General features: G+C 31.8%; 2 protein-coding genes and 1 long non-coding RNA gene across 3 annotated transcripts; 2 read left to right on the top strand and 1 right to left on the bottom strand.

Annotated features, from left to right (window-relative positions):
- Positions 1–4,849: 4,849 nt before the first annotated feature.
- Positions 4,850–9,859, bottom strand: LOC134699995 (uncharacterized). The gene is made up of 3 exons (XR_010103723.1): positions 9,516–9,859; positions 8,918–9,018; positions 4,850–7,997 (listed from the first exon to the last, which is right to left on the bottom strand). It is a non-coding gene; the product is annotated as an uncharacterized LOC134699995 (long non-coding RNA).
- A 397-nt stretch (positions 9,860–10,256) lies between these two features.
- LOC134699913 (uncharacterized) lies at positions 10,257–15,332 on the top strand. The gene is made up of 7 exons (XM_063561310.1): positions 10,257–10,299; positions 10,879–10,974; positions 11,274–11,366; positions 11,642–11,737; positions 12,230–12,358; positions 13,084–13,185; positions 13,881–15,332. The coding sequence occupies exons 1-7, from the start codon at positions 10,257–10,259 to the stop codon at positions 14,159–14,161; spliced, it is 840 nt and encodes a 279-aa protein (XP_063417380.1). The 3' UTR covers positions 14,162–15,332.
- A 2,482-nt stretch (positions 15,333–17,814) lies between these two features.
- Positions 17,815–23,848, top strand: LOC134699941 (uncharacterized). The gene is made up of 2 exons (XM_063561343.1): positions 17,815–18,401; positions 20,239–23,848. The coding sequence occupies exon 2, from the start codon at positions 21,439–21,441 to the stop codon at positions 22,738–22,740; it is 1,302 nt and encodes a 433-aa protein (XP_063417413.1). The 5' UTR covers positions 17,815–18,401; positions 20,239–21,438; the 3' UTR covers positions 22,741–23,848.
- The last annotated feature ends 422 nt before the right edge of the window (positions 23,849–24,270 follow it).

Below are 24,270 nucleotides of genomic sequence, written 5' to 3'. Positions count from 1 at the left end.
TAAATTTTCGTCATCGTAATATAAAATTGAATTTCAGGGTACTTTGGCATTTTTTTTTTGGGTCAGACGATTCATCGAATAATTCTTCCTGGTGATGACCATCTGGAAGGGCGTCATTTGGGTCATTTGCGTTTGCATTGAGTAAAATAGGTTGATTAAGAAGACTACGGTTCTGTTAAGAGTTAATTCTAAAACAATGCTACACAGTTTTTTTTCTTCATTTGGTTAACAGGTTTTGCAAATAGTTATGAATATCTTGTACAATAGTTTATCATAAAAAAAAATATTGAACAATGGTAAGTGTAAGAGTGAAATGATTGTTATCTCTGACTATAAGTGATGGGTGACAGATGATTTTTTTTCTTCAAATCAATCCATTTGAACATAGATTTATTGATTATAGGAGCGGCCATTAACCACATGACAATCATAAACATCACAAACATAAAATAAGAACTGAACTAACTGTACGTGAAGCATACACATCATTTCCAGGACAAAACATATACAAAATATTAAAAAATTGAATGTTATTTCAACTGATCGGTCAGAGCTTTTTAATTTGCATAAGGACAATTTATTTATATAGATGTGTGTCACCGCCTTCATTTATTGATTTGATTTGTTGAACGTAATCTGTACGATAATTTACGTTTGAATTCATAACAAACTGGACATATCTATATATTATAGTAAATGGTTATTAATATGTATTGCAATATGCATTGTGTTTAAATGTAATATCAGTATTTAGTTCTATTTTAATCTTAAATCAATTCTAATTCTATCTTACTTTTGAGATATAGTTTTTCAAATGTGACGTCATTTTTGTGCTGTTTCAGATATTTCAGAAATTCAAATGTCACGTATTTTTTGCGTTTTTTCACCACTGATGGGACGTCATTTTTATAATTTTTGGCGTTGAGGTCTGGACTAGTCTGGTGTGTATTTTTCTGTGTTGGTCTATTTGCATTATGTATTCAGGTTTTGTTTTTTGAAATTAGTTAATACCTCAGTTTCATTATGTATACCTTTTGTATTTATTTGATAAAATTGTCATTTCAATGTTATATTTAACATTACCATTAAAGTGCGAGGTTTGGCATGCCACAAAATAGTTATCAAAGGTACCAGGATTATAAAACCATGTTCAACCCACCATTTTTATCTTTAAAAATATCCTGTACCCAGTCAGGAAAATGGCCATTGTTATATCATAGTTCGTTTCTGTGTGTGGAACATTTCAACGGTTTGTTTCCGTTGTGTCGTTTATTTTCTCTTATATTTGAGTGTGAATTCACATTACTTTAAGACGTATCACGGTATGTTTCTATCCCAAATTTATGTATTTGGTTTTGATGTTATATTTGTTATTCTCATAGGACTTTGTCTAATGCTTAGCCCGTTTCTGTGTGTATTACATTTTAATGTTGTGTCGTTGTTCTCCTCTTGTTTTTAATGCGTTTCCCTCAGTTTTAGTTGGTTCCCCCAATTTTATTTTTTTGTGCATAGATTTACGAGTTTTGAACAGGGGCATACTATTGTTGCCTTTATTTAGCCTGATTTCCGTTATAATAATTATTGTTTAATCACCAATCAGTATCACCAAGCGAAATTTTAAAATAGTCAGTGTATAATATTGCACGAATAGAATATTGTAAAGAAAAACGTATTTATATGTGTTATGGATATTGCATATCAAATAGAGGATAACAAACCGGCTGCTAACTTCACATACATCATGTACATCACCATTGACTATACAATATTTCGATTAAGCGTTATAGATGAAGATAAATCTAGAAAAAAAACTTCGAGCGCATGTAAGTGTTATTTGTTTTTTAGTTATTGTTTTCTTTTGCAGTTGACCGCCTGTTTTTGTTTTTGTTATTTTTTTCGGTTTACTGCCTTTTAAATGGCGTGCATATAAATTATATATTTTCTATTTTGATGTTCATATGGTGACTTAACTATTTGTCAAACCTTTTCCCTTTACACCTATTTTCTAAAAGGGGCGGTGAATACTTTTGAGGGATGTGCTCACAACTTTGGACATCAATTAGTCGGTCATTTTTATATTAGGTGCAGACGAAGCTTTTCAGGTTATCTGCATGTTGGATTCTTATACCACTTTTTTTTTTAGATATCTTAATGAAAAAGAAAAACATGTATAAAATTATTTTTAAATTTTATTTGAAGGTTGTATAGACCATGATAGATCCGTTATAGGTTTTTCACATTAGTGTCCAGTTGATGTCATATTATAACTACATTTCATTTGTCCTACAAACAAAACTGTCATTCAATTTGTTAAATACTTCAGGATAAATAAATGGCATTCATATCTACCCAAACGTAAATGATTTAAACAAAGTCAAATACGTTGTCAATCATTTAGGAACAAGATGCACTGTGTAGTGTTCCTCGGACATTTAACATCCGAGGTTGACTTTACAGGAAATATTTGAAAAGTTTCCTGATATGTATGATTTGTACTTTACATTTTTTGTGGTTTTGAAGATACATGTATCATAAGTTGTTACTTGATAACCAATATTTGAAGCAGATTCTAGATGCCTTGATGTAAGTAGTTTCTCCGCAGGTAGGTTAATGCTGTTGTGTGGTAATTAGTCAAATTTTGAGTAAAAAAAACGACGGAAATTGAATTTTGCCTTTTCTAGTAATGGATAGCAATGGAATGAAAAAATTAGAACAGTCTTGCGATACAGCATTGGAACTTTAATTTGCGGCTGTACTTTTGCGTGTTTATCGCGTAACTATGGTAACGGGGCATATGCAAACACATACTTGGGCCCACATCTTAAACAGCCTGGCGCACCCCGAAGACCTACACGAAACTCATAAAATAAAGTTGGGTTTTGTTCATTAAAGTCTCATCTTTCATATGCTTGCTGTTTCTTCGTTAAATTCGAACGGGTACGTTTATTATATACAAAAACAAACTGAAGTTGTACCAAAAAAGCAGTAAACATTGAAGTCTTTGAATATTTGCAATGCTTATCGCAAAGTTTTAAAATTAGAAACAGCAATATTATTGATTATCATCATCATTAGAAGGGGTGTGCAAAATTTTTAAAAGGTAATCGAACATTAACGGGGTGCGCCAATGCGTTTTTATACACGAATCACACAAAAATCCATGTTTGTACACAAATAAAACATTCAATTGATCAAGACTATTTGGATTATTTCCCCTGATGAAGTAAATACGCCACGTTTTTCAAAACAACGATTTTCTTTTATAAATGCTGATTTGTCATTAATTTTCTTGCAGATTGATGTTTATGACAAATGGTATCGGGCATTCTGGATACCTTGCTATCCTGCATCCATGAAGACTCAAAATATTGACATGTTAATCGGGTATCTTGATTTGAGAAAAAGGGGGGTTTAGGTCTTTATAATTATTAAGAAAAACAGCATAAAAGTTCATGTACGAGGGTTCGATTCCCTCCCTAAGCTATATTAATGTTTTGATATGCTGGTGCAAAGTTGGCAGATTGCTTAGTGGCCACACATGAACTTTTATGATGTAATATTTAAAAATTATTTAAACTTTTATGATATAATATTATTTAGAAAGATTTCTGATATTTATAAGCTCTTTAGCTCAAAAAATATTCAAACAAATCAAGATATTCATTATTTATACACGTCTTTATAGAATTCTCCACCAAATCCACATGCAATGTCCATTGTTTTCTTTCATTCTATATACCCACCTTTTTAAATATGTTCTTTTTGTCCTACCTGTTGCTGTGTAAACCAAAACACCCTGCATGGTCCACTTGTAAATTCTCTCCATATACTGTAAATTCGGAAATTATTGCGAGGTTTTTATTATTGCGAATAATGCGACTGAGTTGTAAAGGCAATAATTAAAACTTGCATTCTGTATTATTTCAACTGAATTAAGCAAGACTTTTCTCAAAATCGTAAAAATTAAAATCGCATTCAAGTGTAAAATAACAAAATCGCAATAATAAATGCACGCAATAATTTCTGAATGTACAGTAAGTTAGTGATTCACTTGTACTTTGCAATAGCAGATATTTGACATTTAGTATTGGAATCATATACCCTTCTGACAGTTTTTTTTAATTTTCACTTCCAACACATCATGAATACACTCCTTGATAATTAAACCAAATATTTTCTGACATCTCACTAGGAGTTTTCATAATCTCAGTTACTCATTTGAGTAAATACTTCTACATAATAGAATCCTACTTCTACTATTCCATTTTCTGTTGTCAACATGCCAATACACAATAATAAAAGAAGATGTGTACCCAAGAAAATCCAATATCTTTTGAAGCTTTCTTTCCAAAAAAGTGTGACCAAGATTCCAACACTACCATATTTTTATCATGTCTTTGGTACTTTTTGTTTCAAATGATGTTTGCCAACTTCTAAGTTTTACTATCAAATGTCTTGTATGGAAAATTTAACAAAACATTTTTATTTATCATTTGCACAAGAAGAATGAAACTGCATGATTTTGAAATAAATACACAGACAAAGACTACCAATCTATCAATATAGACCCTTATACAATGTATAGTGTTCATGTTAAGTTCTGTTTAAGAGTTGTGTCAGTTCATGTTGCACTTCTTTTATGCTGCTCTTTTTTAAAGTTTTATCCTGCTCTTTTTTAAAGTTTTTTTTTAATAATTTTATTTTTTAATTTTGACCATCATTTTTGTTTCACAATTGTAATATAAGAGTCCTGAATGGTTCAAATTGTTTTTTTCCTCCTCCAAAATATGCTGTCAAATTGATGTTTCCTAGCCTCTAAATTCTTGTTTAACGAAATAAAATACATGAAGAATGCCATTGATCAGTTTTATTTTTATTTCTGTGAAAATGCACAACATTCTTTTTTTAAGATTCAATACATATATAAATATAATCTATAAACAAAAAAATAGCTGAAATCATCATGGAGGACACAACATATTTTAAAATTTGACACAATGTTTCAACAATCTTTTGACAAATAACCTGCAAACATGAATATGTGCAACTATGCAAAGGTGATCTTGGCTAGATCAACCAAAGACCCAGATAATCTGAAATGGTGGAACAATAAGCAAGTTGAAAATTCCAGAGAAAACTCAATTTATACAACCGTGCCTAACCACAGTCAAAACATAAATGTATTTCAAAGATATAACAATTATCATGTTATAATGAATAAATACCCCAAAATGTATATACCATTAGCCGAGTTCAAATCTAGAGTCCCTCGGGTGCAAATTTATCTTACAAAGACAAAATATTGGAAAAATTGTAACAAATCAGGCGAAAAAACTCTCTTCATAGAAAAATATAACCTGAAAAACTGGTGTAAACTCAGTGAAATTGAAAGAAAAGGCCATCAGCAAAAAGATTGCAATATTTGTAAATCCGATGCCTTCCACACGTCTCTGCATGCTGCCAGTGCACCACAAACAACAAATGATATCGACCAATTATGCACTCAACTTACAACAACAGTTTGCAACACTTCAAAAACTAACAATGATGGCAAAATGATTAAAGTTGTGAAAACAATTGTCCCGTACATAGAAAAGAAAACTGGAAGTAATTTTACAGACGTAATTTGCAAAAATTATAAACTAACACCAAAGTTGACTTCAGGAGAAAAAGAAAAAGAAATAAAATCTGTACTATCAAAACAAAAAGAAGAAATGTCCAACCTACTAAATGCAGATAATAAAGTTAGAAACTTTCTAGCATCAACAAAATCATATAGTGAATATGAAAGAGAAAGATTGGGAACATTTTTTATTAGTAAGTCCAAAGCAAAACAAAACCTAGCTAAAAGATTCAGAGAAGAGGCCAAAAAAATAAAAAAACAGAGAAAAAGTATAGGAAACATAAACAATTATGAATTCGACAAGAATAAGTTCATTAATGAAATCAAATCACTTCCTGCAAAATCAAACGTAAACTGGACCGAATTATCAAGAAAATATCAGGTCAAAAACGCTTATCATAAATTTCCACTCAATGGAGGTCAGGTTTTATACCAATTTGCAAAATCTGAAGGAGTTGAAGTTAAAAAATTTAATGAAACTAAAAGAATAAGCGGCAGGGATTACTTCAGGCGAGTTCGTAGGGCTAAACACATATTATGTAAACGTCTCTCAACACCAACACCAAGACCAGCCAAACAACTTAAGAAAGAAGTAAGGGAACTATTACAGACTGGCGACTTGGATATAGGTGTTGCAGTTGCTCCTAAAGTCTTTAAATCCAATAACATAACAACCACTGGTGAATTGGTAGAAAAGATTGTGACAGTTTATGGCAGAAAATTTCCCCTTCACCAGTTATGTCAGAAGCTGACAAATGAACAGTCTGAAATGGGTTTTTTCAGGGCGTCTGCCAACACCATCCATCGTCATTTGAAATTGTGGCATGACCATTCTGGCATCTTGAGTAGGCCATACTTTTTGATAATGGTTTCCTGTTTGTTCGATGAAAATATCTATCTTACAAATGAGGAATACACTGAAAAATACCCTGATCAAAAAGCTATTGATGTACAAAGCATTGTTGAAAAGCCAAAGCTCTACATATTTGGTCAGTCAAAGAGTAGCGATTCTGACCAGATGTCATACAGTACGACAAGGGTGGAGGACCTTAAAGATCTAAGCACTCCATCAATTGCTCCCGATGGTTTAAAGGTCTATGACATAGTCAGGATTTTCACTGGGGACAATCCTGCCCGACAATTTGAGTGTGGACAGCAAAGGGGAGGCAATTACCGATGTATCTGTGGCTTAGCTGCAGTGAACCACACAAATTTTGAAGCAGCTTTTATCCAGAAAACTCAATCTTTACAACAACGTCTTGATCTTTTTAAAGCTGGTACTCTGTGGAAAACTTTCAACATGCAGAACAACATCAACCCCTTTGTAAATTTAACCAAGGAAACCCTTACTGATGAGCTAGATTACAGAAACCTTGATATTTACAACTTAAAAAAACCTGAACTGAAAACACTTCTTACAGAGACACTACATGGAATACAGAGACCACCTGCCTTGTTTTGTCCCAATTTTGACAATACATGTACCACCGAAAATTTAGAACAATATGAAATTTCCAACTGTGAGCCACTTCACGACATTGTGAATGTTGTTCAAAACTTGATAACTGAATTGCCATACCACCTTGATGACAACATTCAAAAAGAATACCTGAGGTTCTTTGAAGTTACTGTGGGTGACAAAAATGAATTGAAAGCCAGCAATGCACGCTTATACGCTATCAAGCTAGCTCACTTCACTAATATGAATTACGAAGATGGTCTTGTTAATGCTGACATCCTGACAATCTGCAACAGCCTTGTAGAAATCATTACCATTTGTTACAGTCGTTCAAATGAAAGGACACAAAAGCAGGTTTTAAGATTATATAACCAATGCTTTCTTTTTGCCATTTTGATCAAATATGTCATCATCAACCCTAAGAAACTTACAAAAGGAAAATTTTATGGCTCACACTTCCACAGCTTCACAGTTCATTTTCCTGAAATGTATCGACTATTTTGCTTAAGGTCCCTTCTTCCAGAAAACCAGGAAAGGACATTTGGAGATCTTAGATCTATCTCTGTCAGAACCAGTAACCGACAAGCCAAATATGTTGTTGATAACTGTGTCTTGAGATTTTTAGCAAAGCAGGACAGTGAAGACCAAATTGATTCTTTTGAACATCAGGATTCAGCCATCAGCCAGCAAGCTCGTTTGCTTCCTCCCAGAGGAAACTCCATCATTCCCGGTCAGTTAATTGCTTCCAGACACCGTCTAATACAAGCACACTGTCAAAGAATTTCTGATTTTCTTGAAGTTGGTATCAATGTATGGTGGAAGACATCAGAAGGTCATGTTGAATTTTTAGATGGCCCACATGAAAATCATTCACAAGACTGTGGACCTAATTTACATCATTTCAGCACATCTAATCTGAAAAAAGAGTATGCATATTTAGATGAAAAATGGAATAATATCATAGACAAAGTAACAACTAACAAGTTTACAGTACCTTGCATGAAAATAAAAATCTATGATGTCAATGGAAAAGTAACATCAGTGCTGAACACAAACCTGGACCTTGAAAAAAATTCAGGTAGGTGGCAATTTATTCAAATGTCTATATATAGTCTTCTTATTTATGAATGGTCAAACTACCAATTTTTACAACAACACAAATTAATAGTTGTTTTCTTTCCTATTAAGTATTCCAGATTGAAAATATGTAATGAATTAGAAAAAAACTCTCCTTGAAAGTTAAGAGCTGGAAAATGTATGATATGATCTTTCTTATTCCAATTCCAAATTCTACTTCCAAATTAGAGTGTTAACCCTATTTTCAGAAACTTGGGACATCCGTCTAATTCCTTCGTAAATTTTAAGGACGCCATCAAGAGTTGGTTGACCGATATGGAATAACCGTTTCGAAAATGATATCGGATACGTTCCTTACTTGTTTATTCTCTAGTTTTATATGTGGTGTTATGTGTACTGTTGTTTTTCTGTTTGTCTTTTTCATTTTTAGCCATGGTGTTGTCAGATTGTTTTAAATTTAAGAGTTTGACTGTCCCTTTCGTATCTTACTTCCCTCTTTTCTATGGACCCATTCTTGTTTTTATATAACAAGAGATGTGGTATGATTTCCAAAGGTCAAATAAAGAAAATTATACCAGATAGTTAGATATAAAGGCTTAAAAAAAACTTATGAAAAAATAAATATGATGCATATGAACAATGATGAACCAACAACAACTGAACTACAGACTGCTCACTATCACTGCTCACAGGCACATAAAGAATGTAGCTGGGCTTAAATATGTGTAAGAGATATAGCCTCCCATAAACTGACTTACCAGTTATGATGAAATTGCTTTCTTTACTTTTCCAGAAGATGACACAGGATCGAGTGATGGACACAGCATTGACCATGAATTTCCAAGGGAGATAAATTACACTGAAACAGAAGAGGACGCTATAAATTGTAAGTATACATTTCTTACTGCTTTGAATTAAAATAACACAATAATAAATTTATCTGTTTTCAAGACCAAAATTGGCAGCGCGTCATACCTACAATGGCTTCCATTTCTACGATTGTGAAAATAAACTGAAGTGATTTGGAAAATTTTGACGAAGTAGAATCCTGACCATTTGATTTAAAGAATAATATATAGTTTAAATAAAAAGTTGAATATGCAAAATTTTAAAGTTTGTTTCTAAAAAAATAAGTTTGCAAAGGTTCTGCAGAAGCCAGTGTCTCACCTACTTTTGCTGTAAACCCAAGATTCAACATAATTGAGGGAAAGAAAGAAAAAAATTCCTCTTGATATTATTTTTTCATTGTAAGAAGCTTCTGTTCAAGTTTGGTAAAATACAGGATAGTTTAAGAAAGTAATTAAAAAATCCTCTTCATTAAATCTTATTTTCAAATGCCATGTTAAATATATTCACCTGCAAGACTTCAATCTTCATTCTTTGTTTCAGTGGATGAAGCTCAAAGTGGACCTGAAGAAATAATAACAGAAAGACAGAATAGAAGATGCCCTGATATAAAGTTGAGCAATACACATGGTATTTATTTTTTTCCCAAATTAACTGTACTTTTGTAGTAGTCGCATATTTTTGCTACAAGTAAAAAAAAACACAAAAAAAACCTATTAGTCCAGTATAATTTTTTTTACTGAAAGAGTTATCTCCTCTTAAAAGACTCCTTTGAAAAGATAATTCTTAAAACAAACATAAATGATAAGCATTTAATTATTTGGCATAACATATAAAATTAATCACCAAGTTTTCTTTATATGATTTAGCCAAGTTACCATTAAATTGCAAATTGGTCCCCAAATTTGCAGAGTTGGTACTGTGATTGGACAATCAAAGTTGGGGTATACCATAAATCTACCTTTATTAATTATAATGATTTGCAATATCAATTCCAAAAAATAATAATGTCCAGATTTCCAGAGCGTGTTTCTATGTTGTGTTTGAGTAGTTTTTTGGCGCATTGTTTTTCAATTTTCCTCATTGGGCTGTCAGTTTTATTATAACTTGCGAGTTTTGTCCTTATGGTGTTTTTTTTATCTTTCAATATTACAATATACATGTACCTTTGATAATAAATTTGCTTTCTTTACTTTTCCAGAAGATGACACAGGATCGAGTGATGGACACAGCATTGTACATAAATTTCCAATGGAGATAAATTGCACTGAAACAGAAGAGGACGCTATTAATTGTATGTATACATTTCTTACTGTTTTGAATTAATATATATACAATAATACATTGATTTAAATTAGGTCTAAAAAATAAAAGACTTTTTTCTTAACAAAGTTTGATGTGAATAAGAGAAAATAAGACTGTGTCCATAGTACACCCACACATTATGTTCATGGACCTGAAGTTTGGGGTCATAACTTTAAAATGGCATTAAAATTAGAAAGATCATATGTCATGAAACAAGTGTACTAAGTTTTAAGATGATTGGATTTCAACTTCATTAAAAACTACATTCGACTAAAAAGTTAATATGAAGCGCGACATACAGATAGATGCTTTGCACGAAAAACATAATGCTCCAATGTGAAAAATGTTGATACATGTACAACTAGTTAAATGAAACATATTTAACAGGAGCATCTGCCCATTGATAGTCTTGTATAATTTTAACTTATTTTTCTTTCTTGCATATAATTTGGAGTTAAGTAAGAAGTTCATTATCAATGAATTAGTATATGTTTGTTTAATTCTTATTTTCAAATGCCATATAAAAAACATTCACCTGCAAGATTTTAATCTTCATTCTTTGTTACAGTGGATGAAGCTCAAAGTGGACCTGGAGAAATAATAACAGAAAGACAGAATAGTAGACAAGATAGATGCCCTGATATGAAGTTGAGCAATGCACATGGTATTTATTTTTTGTTTAATTAAGTTTACTTTTGAAAAAGCCATATGACACTGAGCAGATGAAAGTGCTTCATTTTCAATTTTTCAAATTCGTTTAAACAGATATTCTTTTTATTTTGTCCGGATTACCATAGTGTTTTTTCTATGTTGTGTATTGTGAAGATTTGTTTTCCCATTGGGTTGTCTGTTGCTTTTTGGAGTTAAAAGTATACTTTTGATATTTTATATCTCTCTTTTAATATTTCAATATTACGATATACATGTACCTTTGATAATAAATTTTCTTTCTTAATTTTTCAGAAGATGACACAGGATCGAGTGATGGACACAGCATTGACCATGAATTTCCAAGGGAGATAAATTGCACTGAAACAGAAAAGGACGCTATAAATTGTAAGTATACATTTCAGCTGTTTAAATTAATGTAAAGGAACAGATATCTTGTAATAATAGAATTTTCAAATGACAATAAAAAAATAACCGTTTATTAAGAAGTCACAGAACCATGAGAATGAGGTAAAGGAAAAAGAACATACCTGATCAAGAAAATTTGAGTCTTCATACTTCAAACAGGTAACTGACATCTTATTTCTTTTTAATTGCATATGGCATTGCCTTTAGGGCAGGAAAATAAGCTGAAAATATAAATGAGATCACTTTTATTTTAGATACCCAGCTGCAAGAAAAAAATAACATTCAGATTAAAGAAAAATATAAGATATTTGTACAGGACGAGAAATCAAGAAAAACTAGAAATTGTCGAGGTAACTGTAAATTGTTCATTATGGTAATAAAATGTAATTGCTGTTACATGTATGTTATTTGTGAATAAATAAATTTAATGTTTTTACAATTTTTTTGGCAATAAGCCCATTCTTACATCATGTACATAGTCATACCGCAACATATGTGTACGTATGTCAACAAGTAACTTATCATATGTTACCATAGTGTTGACCATAAAAAATAAAGCCTCTACAAATTTCATGAATAAAAAAAATTGTAACAGTTCAAAAGAACCAAGGTATTGCCATACTTTTGCCGATGCCAATGAAAATATGTAGAATTGCTATAACTTGCTTTTGCAACAAAGGTAGCAACCTCTACAAAAAAGTAAATAAAAAAAAATGATTTACTTTCTTCAAGAGGAATTTGGTGAAGTTTTTCAATCCAAATTAAACTGTTATATTGTAATGTTTAAGTTTTATGTTTTCAAACTGAAATATTGTTAACATTAACTTCTTTTGTATCAACAGGCAGCAAGAGAAAACTGATAAAATTAAATGTTGATGTATCTGACAAGGAGAATACTAGTTTACCAAGGAAAAGAACTTGTTTGACAGTTGAAAAAGTGAAAAGAAAATTATTTGTGGAGAATGAAACAGGTGAATTTTTAGGGAAATAACACAGTAAATCCATTTAAACCTTCATATGGAACCTTGAGGTACCATTTAAAGATATCCATCTAGACTAACAGTGCATGTATACTCCAATCAATGTCAAGAAACCATTTTTTTTTCTGTCCTTGCTTAAAATAAAATTGAGAAAGGAAATGGGGAATGTGTTAAAGTGACAACAAGCTGACAATAGAGCAGACATAAGATGAAGGTCACCAATGAGTCTTCAATGTAGTGAGAACCAGTTAAGTGATAATGGATGTCTTTCTAAACTGCGGCAGGGATTTACATGTTTGTGAGATCTCAACCCTTTCCCTATACCTCTGACCAATGTAGAAAGGTAAACCCATAACAATACACACTTAAGTCTATTATTCTTAAATGGTTTGGACAAAAACCCCTTAAATCAATCCCAATACTTCTTTTGAATATTGATTTCACAGAGAGCCGTACCCTTATTCACACATTGTCCTAAACATCAAAATTACTTGTTCTTCGCTCCTTTTTTCCTGAACAGTTAGGACGATAACCCCTAAATTAATCTCAACATTGTTGACCTTTTTCAAAGAGTCATACACTTATTAAGTTCTTGTCTAAATAGCGCATCAAAATAACAGTGATAAGATAATTATTTAACAACTACATGAATTTTGCTTTTATATAAAAATGTTTCCTATGTTATGCACATATTTACCAGAAGTTTTCTTTTGCAGCAAGACAACATGGGCTATCTATACAGAATGTGCAGAAATTACAAAATGTTAACAAGATGGAAAGAATGCTGTCTTATGTGCAGTCTGTAAGGTTGTCTAGAGGTAATTATTAAATCAATGAATACACTTAACTGTTACCATTACATTTATGATGGTTTTAAGGTTATATACCTTATTGATTCTCAAAATCAGTCTGATATAGTAGACAGACGACATATATAGCTTCTTCTGATAGACAATGTAAACAAGAACCTTTTGTTAATAAAATAATTGTACTTACAGCTAATTTCCTAATGCTTGTAGAGTAGGACTTTGGTTAGCTTGCTTATTCTACAATTGTAATTTGAATAACATTAAATCAAATTTAAATATAATATATATACATTTTTATGTTTAACTATGTCGGTCTTTATTGTTTGCATAATAACAATGCTTGAGCTTATGTTTATACAAACAGAGCAAGCAAGCCAACCAAACCTTTAGGCTACAAGCATTAGAAAATAAGCTGTAACGTTTAAATATTTATTCACTTGTTGTTTAAATAATAATCACCAACATTTCCTTTCAATGATAGGCATGATAGGTAACTATTTCTAGTTCATTTTTTCACAAGATACCAAATTTCATCCCCCATTTTGTCAATCACCAACAAACATATCAAAAAATATTGTTTTCTTGAATAGAAAATAAGGGTTCTCTTAGAACCAAAGCCTTAAATTGATTTATGTCAAAAGTTTCACATCAATCCACAAAAGACCGATAACTCTGGAAATTACTTGATATTTGTTATCTTTCAGAAAAAAGAAGAATGACAGAACTGGACAAAATTAAAATGTTGCTAGGCGAAATATCTGATGTAAAGCTATACATTGAAGCAAAGGAAAAATGTGAGCGGTGTCCTGATAATACCTCAATACAGGCGAAAATGGAACAACACTATATTAAATTACAAACAGTGGTTAGCAAGAATCACAATGAGATCAGAGCCAAACTTGCTATATCTCCTAACAATAAATCCCTTCTGTTTAAAAAAAAATTAGCAGAAACACTGATGGACAAGTGGGGATATTTTTATTGATTTGATCTATTTAAAACATGATAAACTTATATTAAAAGCACTAGTATGAATTTGAGTGGACAATGAATTAATTATAGGAAAATCCAGAGACATGCAGGAATCAGACATACCCAACTATCAGAACAGTTTTTTTTTTAATTGTATTTACATTGTGTTGTGCCAAGCTGACGTAATTTCGGACAAGGGTAAAACTATATGGCAAGGACAACTTCCTAGCGGGACCTTACAAACAAATATATGTCTGTCAATTATTAAGTGTATAGCAATTCCAAAATAATCTTTTTTTAAAAGCTACACATGTATTACAATGTATTAGAATGCCTTACTTTTTGGGGCAATGTTGGGACAGATCAAGAAAAAACATATACATGTAGTCCTTAAAAATACTGAAGTCAAGCTATCAGGATACTTCATGTTGATAACATAAGAACTTGAAGAAATTTTTGTCAAAATGTCTGTCTTTCTTTTATGATTGCACATGTCCTTTGTGTGAAAAAATATGTGTATAGATTTATCTTTTGTGAACTGTACATGTGAATAAGTCTTTTTTATAACAGTAAGACGTGTATTCCTAATCAGAGTCAAAATTTGCATGATGGTGTTGATTAAAGCCAAACATACATGTAATTAAGTTAATGGAGTTTTTAACTTTCTTATATGGAAGCTGCCTGAAACTTAATCTTGCTTTATAAACGAACATGAAAATACATATTATTTTTGTATACATTGTATGTATTTCACCATAGTAAAATCAACATCAAGTATAGAGAAAATTTGCATTCTATATTGAAAGAATAGATTTTGTTTGACAATACAGTGTATTTGAAGAAATAAAAATTCACAGGCAGCTATTATATCCCAGATATAAGTCAGTTTGAAAGTGTAAGTGAGAATATCAAATTTATATCAAAATTTTAGCTTGCGTACAAAACAATGTATCTTTATGTCATTCGTTGTTTATGTGATGCTTAATAACTGATTACCAGTACTACATTTTGTAACTTTGGTCCATATGAAGTAAATAGAAATATGAAAAAATGTATGTCTGATTGCAGTGGCTCATATATTTTTTGGAACCCTAGAGACATATACATAACATTGCAACCATGATTGTTGGGTCTTGCTTAAATCATTGTGTCATTCTGTATGCTTATTTGCCATGCTAGTTGTTAGATCTATGGATTTATATTAGTACAGTACATTCCGGTTATTTGCATAGCCTATTTGTCAGACGAAATTATGCAATAAAGCGGAGTATGCTTATATCCGAAATGACAAATTACGGAGTCAAATAACATCGATAGTGCAGATCAGCAAAGAAGAAAGATGTACGTCCATAGTCCACTTACAACATAATGAATGCTTATTTATTCTAATAAAAGTTATTTGTCTACTGTCATACATTTTATTTCATTGTGTATTCTTTCAATAAAGTTTATAAACACATTTTGTTTTAGTTTATTTATGTACCGACTTTTCCTTTACCTGAGATACAAAAATAAAATTGTTCTAAAAATAGATTTGTTTCTATGACCCGGATGTACAAATTAAATTGTTACGCTTTGTTTAAAATAAACTATTTAACAATACTACACAGTTTATAATCATTGTAAACAATAATTGTGCAATGAACTGCCTTTGATATGCAGTTTTTACCAATTACACAGTGATGTTACACTGTTACTTTAACACCGATAGTTTCGTTTATGCAAAGCAGTTAACAGGTAATGGGGCCATGCACGGGTTATTCTTCAACCATATATAAATGCCCTGTAATATTTAACATAAATGTAGATCACCCAAGCTGAATTACGAAATTACACATTGGATAATGATCGATAATTAGCAGGCGTTAATGTTTTAAAAATTCACCCAAAATATAATCTATGAACAATGTTTGAAATCCAATCAATAATTAACACCTTTTGAGATAGAAGATCATAGAATGGTTGTGTTTTTACAACAATCAGCTGATTGACATTTTTATTACCTCGAGGCTTAAAATAGAATATGGGAAACTTTACCTGTGTACACATCGAGGCCTTTTCTATAATCATATAAACACGAAAGATACTGTTTTAAAACTTTATTTGAATAACACACAAGTAAATGTGAAATAATAATGAAAATTATGATATGCATTCAACAAAAATATACTTACCAAATTGCCGTTTCCGGTCAAAAATCTCGTCAGTTTTAACTGAGCATATCTAGCTGGCGATTATTTTCTATGCAATAAACCGAAATGCCACTTGTAAGGCTATGCATATAACAATGCGGACAATTTAACATTAGGTGAATGGGAAATGGTTTTGTGCAGGAGAAAAGTATGCAATTAACCGAATTATGCTATTAAGCGGTATGCAATTAAGTGGAATCGACTGTAGTTAAATTGGTAAAAAAAATAAATCTTACTCCTTAATCTTTGGTTGGTTATAAATAAATAAACCCATGGAAACAACCTCTGATAAACAAATTTAATAATACTTTTAGAAATTGGGATGCTTACTATTTTGTTAGATTCCCACATCCCACTTACACTATGCATGTAAGCAATTCTCCTTATTTTGACATTTCTCGGGTCCCACTAGACCTCATTTAATAATACTTTTAGAAATTGGGATGCTTACTATTTTGTTAAGATTCCCACATCCCACTTATACTATGCATGTAAGAAATTCTCCTTATTTTGTCATTTCTCGGGTCCCACTAGAGCTCATTTTCCGTGTTCACAACACAATTATTTGTCTTTCACTTGTCAAGCTCACAAAAAAATTACAATCCTGTGTCACGATTAAACCCAAATGAGACCCACTATTTACACCATGGTACATGTATTTAATTTAATATGCAAAATTATAGCTTACTTTCAATAATTGAAGTCTTTCATGAGTATAAACAATTAATTTGAATAGCAGGTGTACGCTGCTCGACTTCCATACAGACAAGATATAATGTAAATACTGGGGTCTTTTCAACGTTAAATATTAAAAGCCTTACAAATACAAGAAATCCATGTGTATGTCATAGCATCATATAAGTCTAGATCTGCATGAAAGTTTTTTCCAATTAAAAACTTAAAGACAAGTATTCTGCATATTATACATTTTTGTTATGCATCTATAAACAAAATTCTGTCAAAACATACTAATCTAGATAAGATGTTAATAGTTGGGGTATTGAAACTAAAGGTGCATACTGTCAAACTATCATTGTTTTAATATATAAAATGTACAAGTTATTCTTGTAAAAAAAACATAATTAAATTATACATGTCATTTGCATGTAGACATTTGTTCAGAAACTTTTTGGTTTTTTTTTCCATGGGAAAAAAGAGGGGGGGGGGCATGGTTAGAATCTTGTTTCTAAGTACATGTATCAATTCTAAGCAAAATTATTGTAATTTGAGAATTGATGTTGTATATATAATAAATGTGTCAAAAACATCATGTACTTGTTCTCGTTTGATTCCTTTATATCTTTTCTACAAAATGTATATATAAATCAACATGGTAAATGCAACATGAAAATGTGAATTATATAGCACTGTGTGGAACATTTGTATGATTGCCAATGACATGACTATCCATCAGAGAGGTAGATTTTAAATTTGTGAAGATAAAATTTTGGGTTGCTTCATGTACAAATGTAACACTATGCAGTGCTTATATAATAACTTTAAATATTCAAATATAATTTTATATACAAAAGGACATATATACAAATAGACAGTAAAGATATTATATGTATTAAAGCTTAACTTGCAGATATAGAATTGTTTTACAACGTGACTTAGTATGTACATGTTTTGGCTTTAAGGTAAACCTTTACTTTTGGCAGGTGGTCATCGTGTAGTGGTCAGTTAATTGACATTTATTGCTTTGTATTAAATGAACTTCAATGCTTAGCTATGGAAGCAAAAGTAATGACCACCGTTTATAACATATTTATATCTTGCTTTTGGCTTTCTAAAAGTAAGTACCTGTCAAAGGTAGAAACAAACAACATTCTTTCTAAATTTCAAGTCACGTTGGTAGATGTATAAAAGGACTGTCTTTCTCAGACAGTCCAGATTGTAACTTGATCGGTAATAAAGAAACGTTTACTAGTTCAGCCATTGTTTGCCGTTGTTGTGTGTGCCTTGTCTAATTTGTTGGGTTGCTGACTAACTTGACTTTTCGATAGTCTAACACCTGGGAATTGGTGCCGTGACCAGGATAACCCTTATATTCATAATCAGGTAAGCGATTTTCTGATCGATTTGTTACTTTCTCATAATGGCTGAACAAGACATAGGACTAGCGTTCAATAACCTAGCTTTTCAACTGCAAGGGTTATCAAACAAATTAGGGGCACAGGGAGTTAACCAGATCATACCAAAATTTTCAGGGGATGCTACAAAGTTTAGGACATGGATAAAACAAATCGAAAAATATATTGTTTTGGCAGGGTTGGGCAGAAACGAAGCTAAGATGGTAGCATATCAGGCTAGTGACCCGCCGGTTAGTGATTTTATCCATAGGTGGTTAGAGCAAAATGACGGGGATGAAACTGTGGGGTGGAATGAGCTAAAAGCTCAATTGGTTGTGAGATTTTCAGAAGTATCCGATCCACAACACGCTTTTGATCTTTTAAGCAAAATTAAACAAAAACATGGTGAAAACGTTCCCATCTTCGCGGAAAGACTATATAATCTCGCTGAAGAGGTATTTAAGGATCAAAACGTAAATTTGCCCATAATACAAAAACAATTAGTTAACTTCTTTATAAATGGCCTTTCGTTAGATTACTTAAAAATGAAAATTATGAGGTCGAATCCAGACACCTTTCAAGGTGCTGTCGCGGTAGCAATGACAGAACAAAATCTAAGAAAAAGGTTTGAATTGAGAAGGGGAACCCCAGAAAGATCAAATCAAAGTAGACATTATGAAGTACAGGGTGCGAGTGGAGAAGCAATGGAAGTTGACCATTTTAGAAATTCTAAAAGATGCTTCAACTGTAATAAAGTAGGACACAGATCTAGGGATTGTAGGGCAAGAAAACAGGTTAATGCTTTTGACCAAACCCCTAAATTTAATAAAGACATAGAATACTGGAAATATAAAAGAAGAAAATAGGTTCAGGCCTAGGGAAACTAAGAAACTCTCTTTGTTATGAAGCCGACAAAGAGAGAGGAACTAAACCAGAAACATGTAACTTTTACTATAATTTTTGGCAGCTAATCCAAACAGTCGTATATTAAATACTAGTAGAAAAAAAACTAGAAACCTAAGGGCACTTTTGATTCTGGAGCACAATGTAGTTTATAACATTATAAAATTGATAAACTTTAAACAAATCTATCAAAAATAAGAAAATAACACTCTTGTATCACGCCGTTTCTGGTATGAACAGAAACGTTATTTTAGGACGTGACTGGTTAGGCTTTAGTTTGATTTAACAATGTTCAGAGTTTGAGATGTTTGTGCTAATTTAGAGGAAGATTTCAAGATTAACTCAAGTACAAGCACATCATCTTAAACTTGCACCCGTTGAAACGTGGGATATTCCAAAATCAAAAGAAAATAAAAAGTTAAGGAAAAGCCGATTCGTTGTTCCACCGGAATCTAGTGAAAACGAAAGCGAAATGGAGGTTGACCACGAGGAGAATGAGACGGTCGAGAATAGAACCTCATTTCGAAATCGGTTGATAAGAAAAAATAAACATGAGCGAGACACATCTTCGGATGAAGATGAGATTCCTTTAATGGAATTAAAGAAGCGAATTAATATTCGTAATAAAAACTTAAATGATAAAGAAGTTTTTAGTAGTGAGACTGATGAGGAAGATGAAATTCCTTTATCAAAGTTTAAACGGATATTGAAATCTGATGCGCGCGACGAGTCGGATGTTACCGACAAATATTCAGATAGCGAAGCTATGTCTGTTAATTCCGTAAATGTAAAATCTGTATGTAAACAGAGCGGAAATAAAGATCAGCAGATAATCGATATTTTCTCAGATATATCCCAATGTTTAAAAAGTCTCTTAGTTAAAAAGTAAACTCCATCTAAACTATTTTGGTATATATTTTCAGTAAGAAGATGGCTGGAATAGAAGATTTAGAAAGACTGGCTGAGGCCGAAATAATAAAAGGAAAAGTCAATCTAATAATTCATGAATTTTCCCATATAGCGTATTCCGGATGCAAAGACACTTTGGAAGAAGAAGGATTAAAGCCTTCAATAATTAAGAGAATCTTTAAAACTTGGCATTTCAAAGCTAGAGTATTCCATGAGTCAAACATGTTAGGAGAAACGATGAGGGACTCTTTTGAAACTTTTTTACAAAACCCTGAAATAAATTTGACCCCCTCTTATATTCGCGATCTTGTCAAGGGTAGGGAAAATGCCGCTAAAAGGCGTAGTGAAACATATTTATCACTTTTAAAGAATCACTGTTCAATTCAGAAATTATACAATCGTTTTGTAAGAGATTTTCCTGTATATACGACATTTGAACAGTTTATGGCAGCATATTTCCCAAACTTTTGCACTGATTTTTAAGCGACTATTAACTTATTTTCTTTAAATTACAGGACGGACATGAAGACATTATTTCTTGTCACCCTCCTCTTTTGTTTGGGTGAACAAGCATTTATTTCAGAAAATGTAGTTTTTGACAAAATAAATTCAATTACAACCACCAGATCAAATTGGTTAGTTACATTTGTCACAGACTTAAAACCTTTTGATAATTTTATTAAGAAACTTTCAAATGACATTGTTCAAACAGCTGCGCTTGCTCAAGAGATAACGAGACGATATGATAAACCGGAAAAGGAAGGATTTAAAAATACCTTTTCTAATTTAAGGAATGAATTTCGATTATTAACAGATACCCATACTTCGATATTAAGAATTTTTAATGATTATAAGGCTTTACATAGGAATAAACGTAGTGTTTTACCAATTATCGGTAAAGCCATGCATTTTTTTTGTTTGGAACTTTAACGGACTCAGATGTTAGTGCAATAAAAGGTAACATAAGAGTCCTTGCAGATAATCAAAATAAACTTTCTCATGTTTTATCAGAAAATCTTTCAATTTTAAATGTAACAAGGATTGAGGTTTCCGAAAATAGGCATGCAATTAATTCATTAATAGGGGACTTACGTGAAATAGATTCGAAACTCGAAAATGTAACAGAAGAATTTGAAAAACAAATTATTGATCTAGAAAATTATATACAAAAGTATGTTCAACTCGATTTAATAACAGGTGAATTAAAATTATTAATGCAGAAAGCAATGTTTTATTTAGAACATTTAGGTTCACAATTAAATATGTTATCATTGGGTCATCTATCACCTAGTACTATTACTCCAACAAATTTAAAACGACTTCTAAATGAAATTAAAAACAAATTACCTAGATACTTAGAGTTATCAGAGGATCCTAATTCAAATTTGTGGTTCTTTTATAGATTGTTGACTTGCACTACTGTACTTTACGATGATAAAATATTAGCCATTATATCACTTCCGCTTCTCGATTCAAACAATCGGTTCGAGGTTTATAAAGCATATAATCTCCCTATGCCTATGAAAAACAACAGTACAAAATTATTAACAATGGTAGCGAAATTTGATATAAATGTTGAATATTTTGCAGTCAATGCTGAGCGGTCAAAATACGTATTACTAAATAATGACGAAATTAATAAATGTACAGATCGTTTTACAAAATTTTGTAAAATAGTAAGTCCTGTTTACCCTATAAATCTAAGTAAGAATTGTGCGATTTCACTATTTATGAAGAAAGAAAATGACATTGATAAGTTTTGTAAGGTTTTAGTAGAACCGAGTTCAATCTTGCCCATGGCAAACTATATTTCGTCAGGATCATGGTTAGTGACGACAAATAGACCACTTGATTTTGCAATTGCTTGTCAAAATTCTAAATATAAAACGACCTTGACAAAAAGGATTTTCCCTCCAATAAATATTCTGACGCTTAATGAGACATGTACAGCGACGAATGACTTTATGACATTATTACCTTTTTATAACCAACAAAGTAAATTTACCTCAACGGATGATTCTTTTATAAGGATAATAAATAATTATGAATTGACATCCAAAAAGCTATGGGAACCTTTTCACCAGTCTTTTCCAAAATTTAACTTAACAAAGTTACCTAAAGAGTTAGATCAAATAAAAGAGATACCAATGGATGATTTAATTAGCCAATTAAAAAGTTTGGGTCAAATAACTGAGGATATTGAATTACCAAATTGGGTATATACTTTAATATATTTATTTGGGGCTCTTTTGGTTGGAATAGCTATGTTTCTTATATGTAAATATAGACGCAAGGTTAGGTTCTGCTTATCTTGTTCAGCCAGGAGAGGGGGTGGCGAAAAAGTGATGAATTTCGCTGCCAAATATGATAAAGTGGGGCATCTGGTGTCGGCAAAGACCGAGGGTGAAGTTACCACCAACAGAGATGTAGCCTCTGCACCAATGCTGGTCAACCACAAGGAAGATACACAAAATAACATTTATCCAGTGCTGAAATTACCGATTATTGACAATTAACAAACAAAAATCTATACGATCATATCTAACATGGAAATTAATCAAAGCGGACACTGAGAAGTACTATATTGTAAATAATTGTGTAAATAAACTATAACATGTATTTAGTCATTGAAGGAAGAAAGCAGACAACCGAATAGTAGTGACCTGAAGGGATTTATGATACCTTGATATATAATCTATATATATACATATTGGACGTTTAATCAACTATATCATGAACTGTGTATTTACAGACGTATGTAGACAATTTTATTACCATTTTATGGTACAAGGAAATAACAATGAACTCTTCGTGACACTGATTTAAGGACAAGACTTTTATGTGTCTAGTCAGTTATATAGTAGACCATAGTTGTTGTAATTATTGGACAACATCAGAACAAATTGGAACATTTTTAATAACCGTTTACTTCAGTTGAATTCTGTAACAATACAATGTGAAATTAGTTCGAAGGATGAACCCTAAAATGTGACTTTTATAATGGAGCAGCAGTATTGACTATTTAAGTTATATTTAGCGACTTTTAGTGAAATATCGAACTATATTTCCAGTACATTGGGAGGAATGTAACACTATGCAGTGCTTATATAATAACTTTAAATATTCAAATATAATTTTATATACAAAAGGACATATATACAAATAGACAGTAAAGATATTATATGTATTAAAGCTTAACTTGCAGATATAGAATTGTTTTACAACGTGACTTAGTATGTACATGTTTTGGCTTTAAGGTAAACCTTTACTTTTGGCAGGTGGTCATCGTGTAGTGGTCAGTTAATTGACATTTATTGCTTTGTATTAAATGAACTTCAATGCTTAGCTATGGAAGCAAAAGTAATGACCACCGTTTATAACATATTTATATCTTGCTTTTGGCTTTCTAAAAGTAAGTACCTGTCAAAGGTAGAAACAAACAACATTCTTTCTAAATTTCAAGTCACGTTGGTAGATGTATAAAAGGACTGTCTTTCTCAGACAGTCCAGATTGTAACTTGATCGGTAATAAAGAAACGTTTACTAGTTCAGCCATTGTTTGCCGTTGTTGTGTGTGCCTTGTCTAATTTGTTGGGTTGCTGACTAACTTGACTTTTCGATAGTCTAACACATGGAGTTTATTCCTCATCATATAAAATAACCCACCACCTTGAAAATTGTTGTTTTGTTATTTCTTCACTAGACTGGATGTCAGACTGCAGTTGTATGCAACTGAATGACAGAATGCGTTCCATTGGTGGATCCTGAAATTTTCATAAAGGGGGGGGGGGGGGGGTGGGGGGGGGTGGGGCTGACTGATCCAACTTAGGGGGCCAGCTCCAGTGAAACCCAATATAATCAGCCAAATATTTCTCATGAAAGATAGGGCCCTAACAACATATATATTTGAAACATTTACAAAGTCCTATAATTCAAAACGCCTTCACATCATATTTATAATAAAGTGTAATTTACTATCATGTTTTGGGTATTGCTGCACATGTATGAATTGCATGTACAGGTCTATGTTTTAAAGTAATGAAAAT

Source organism: Mytilus trossulus, unplaced genomic scaffold (assembly GCF_036588685.1).
Source record: "Mytilus trossulus isolate FHL-02 unplaced genomic scaffold, PNRI_Mtr1.1.1.hap1 h1tg000103l__unscaffolded, whole genome shotgun sequence".
Classification (NCBI taxonomy): Eukaryota; Metazoa; Mollusca; class Bivalvia; order Mytilida; family Mytilidae; genus Mytilus; species Mytilus trossulus.
Note: the sequence above shows the minus strand (reverse complement) of the source record. Positions and strands in the feature narration are given on the sequence as shown.

Excerpts from the sequence above, each read along its gene's own strand:
- LOC134699913 (XM_063561310.1), top strand. The coding sequence starts at position 10,257 with ATGGAGATAAATTGCACTGAAACAGAAGAGGACGCTATTAATT. Across the intron at positions 10,975-11,273 it reads GAAGTTGAGCAATGCACATG|AAGATGACACAGGATCGAGT; the intron begins GTATTTATTTTT and ends TTAATTTTTCAG. Across the intron at positions 11,367-11,641 it reads AGAAAAGGACGCTATAAATT|ATACCCAGCTGCAAGAAAAA; the intron begins GTAAGTATACAT and ends CTTTTATTTTAG.
- LOC134699941 (XM_063561343.1), top strand. The coding sequence starts at position 21,439 with ATGCAGAAAGCAATGTTTTATTTAGAACATTTAGGTTCACAATTAAAT.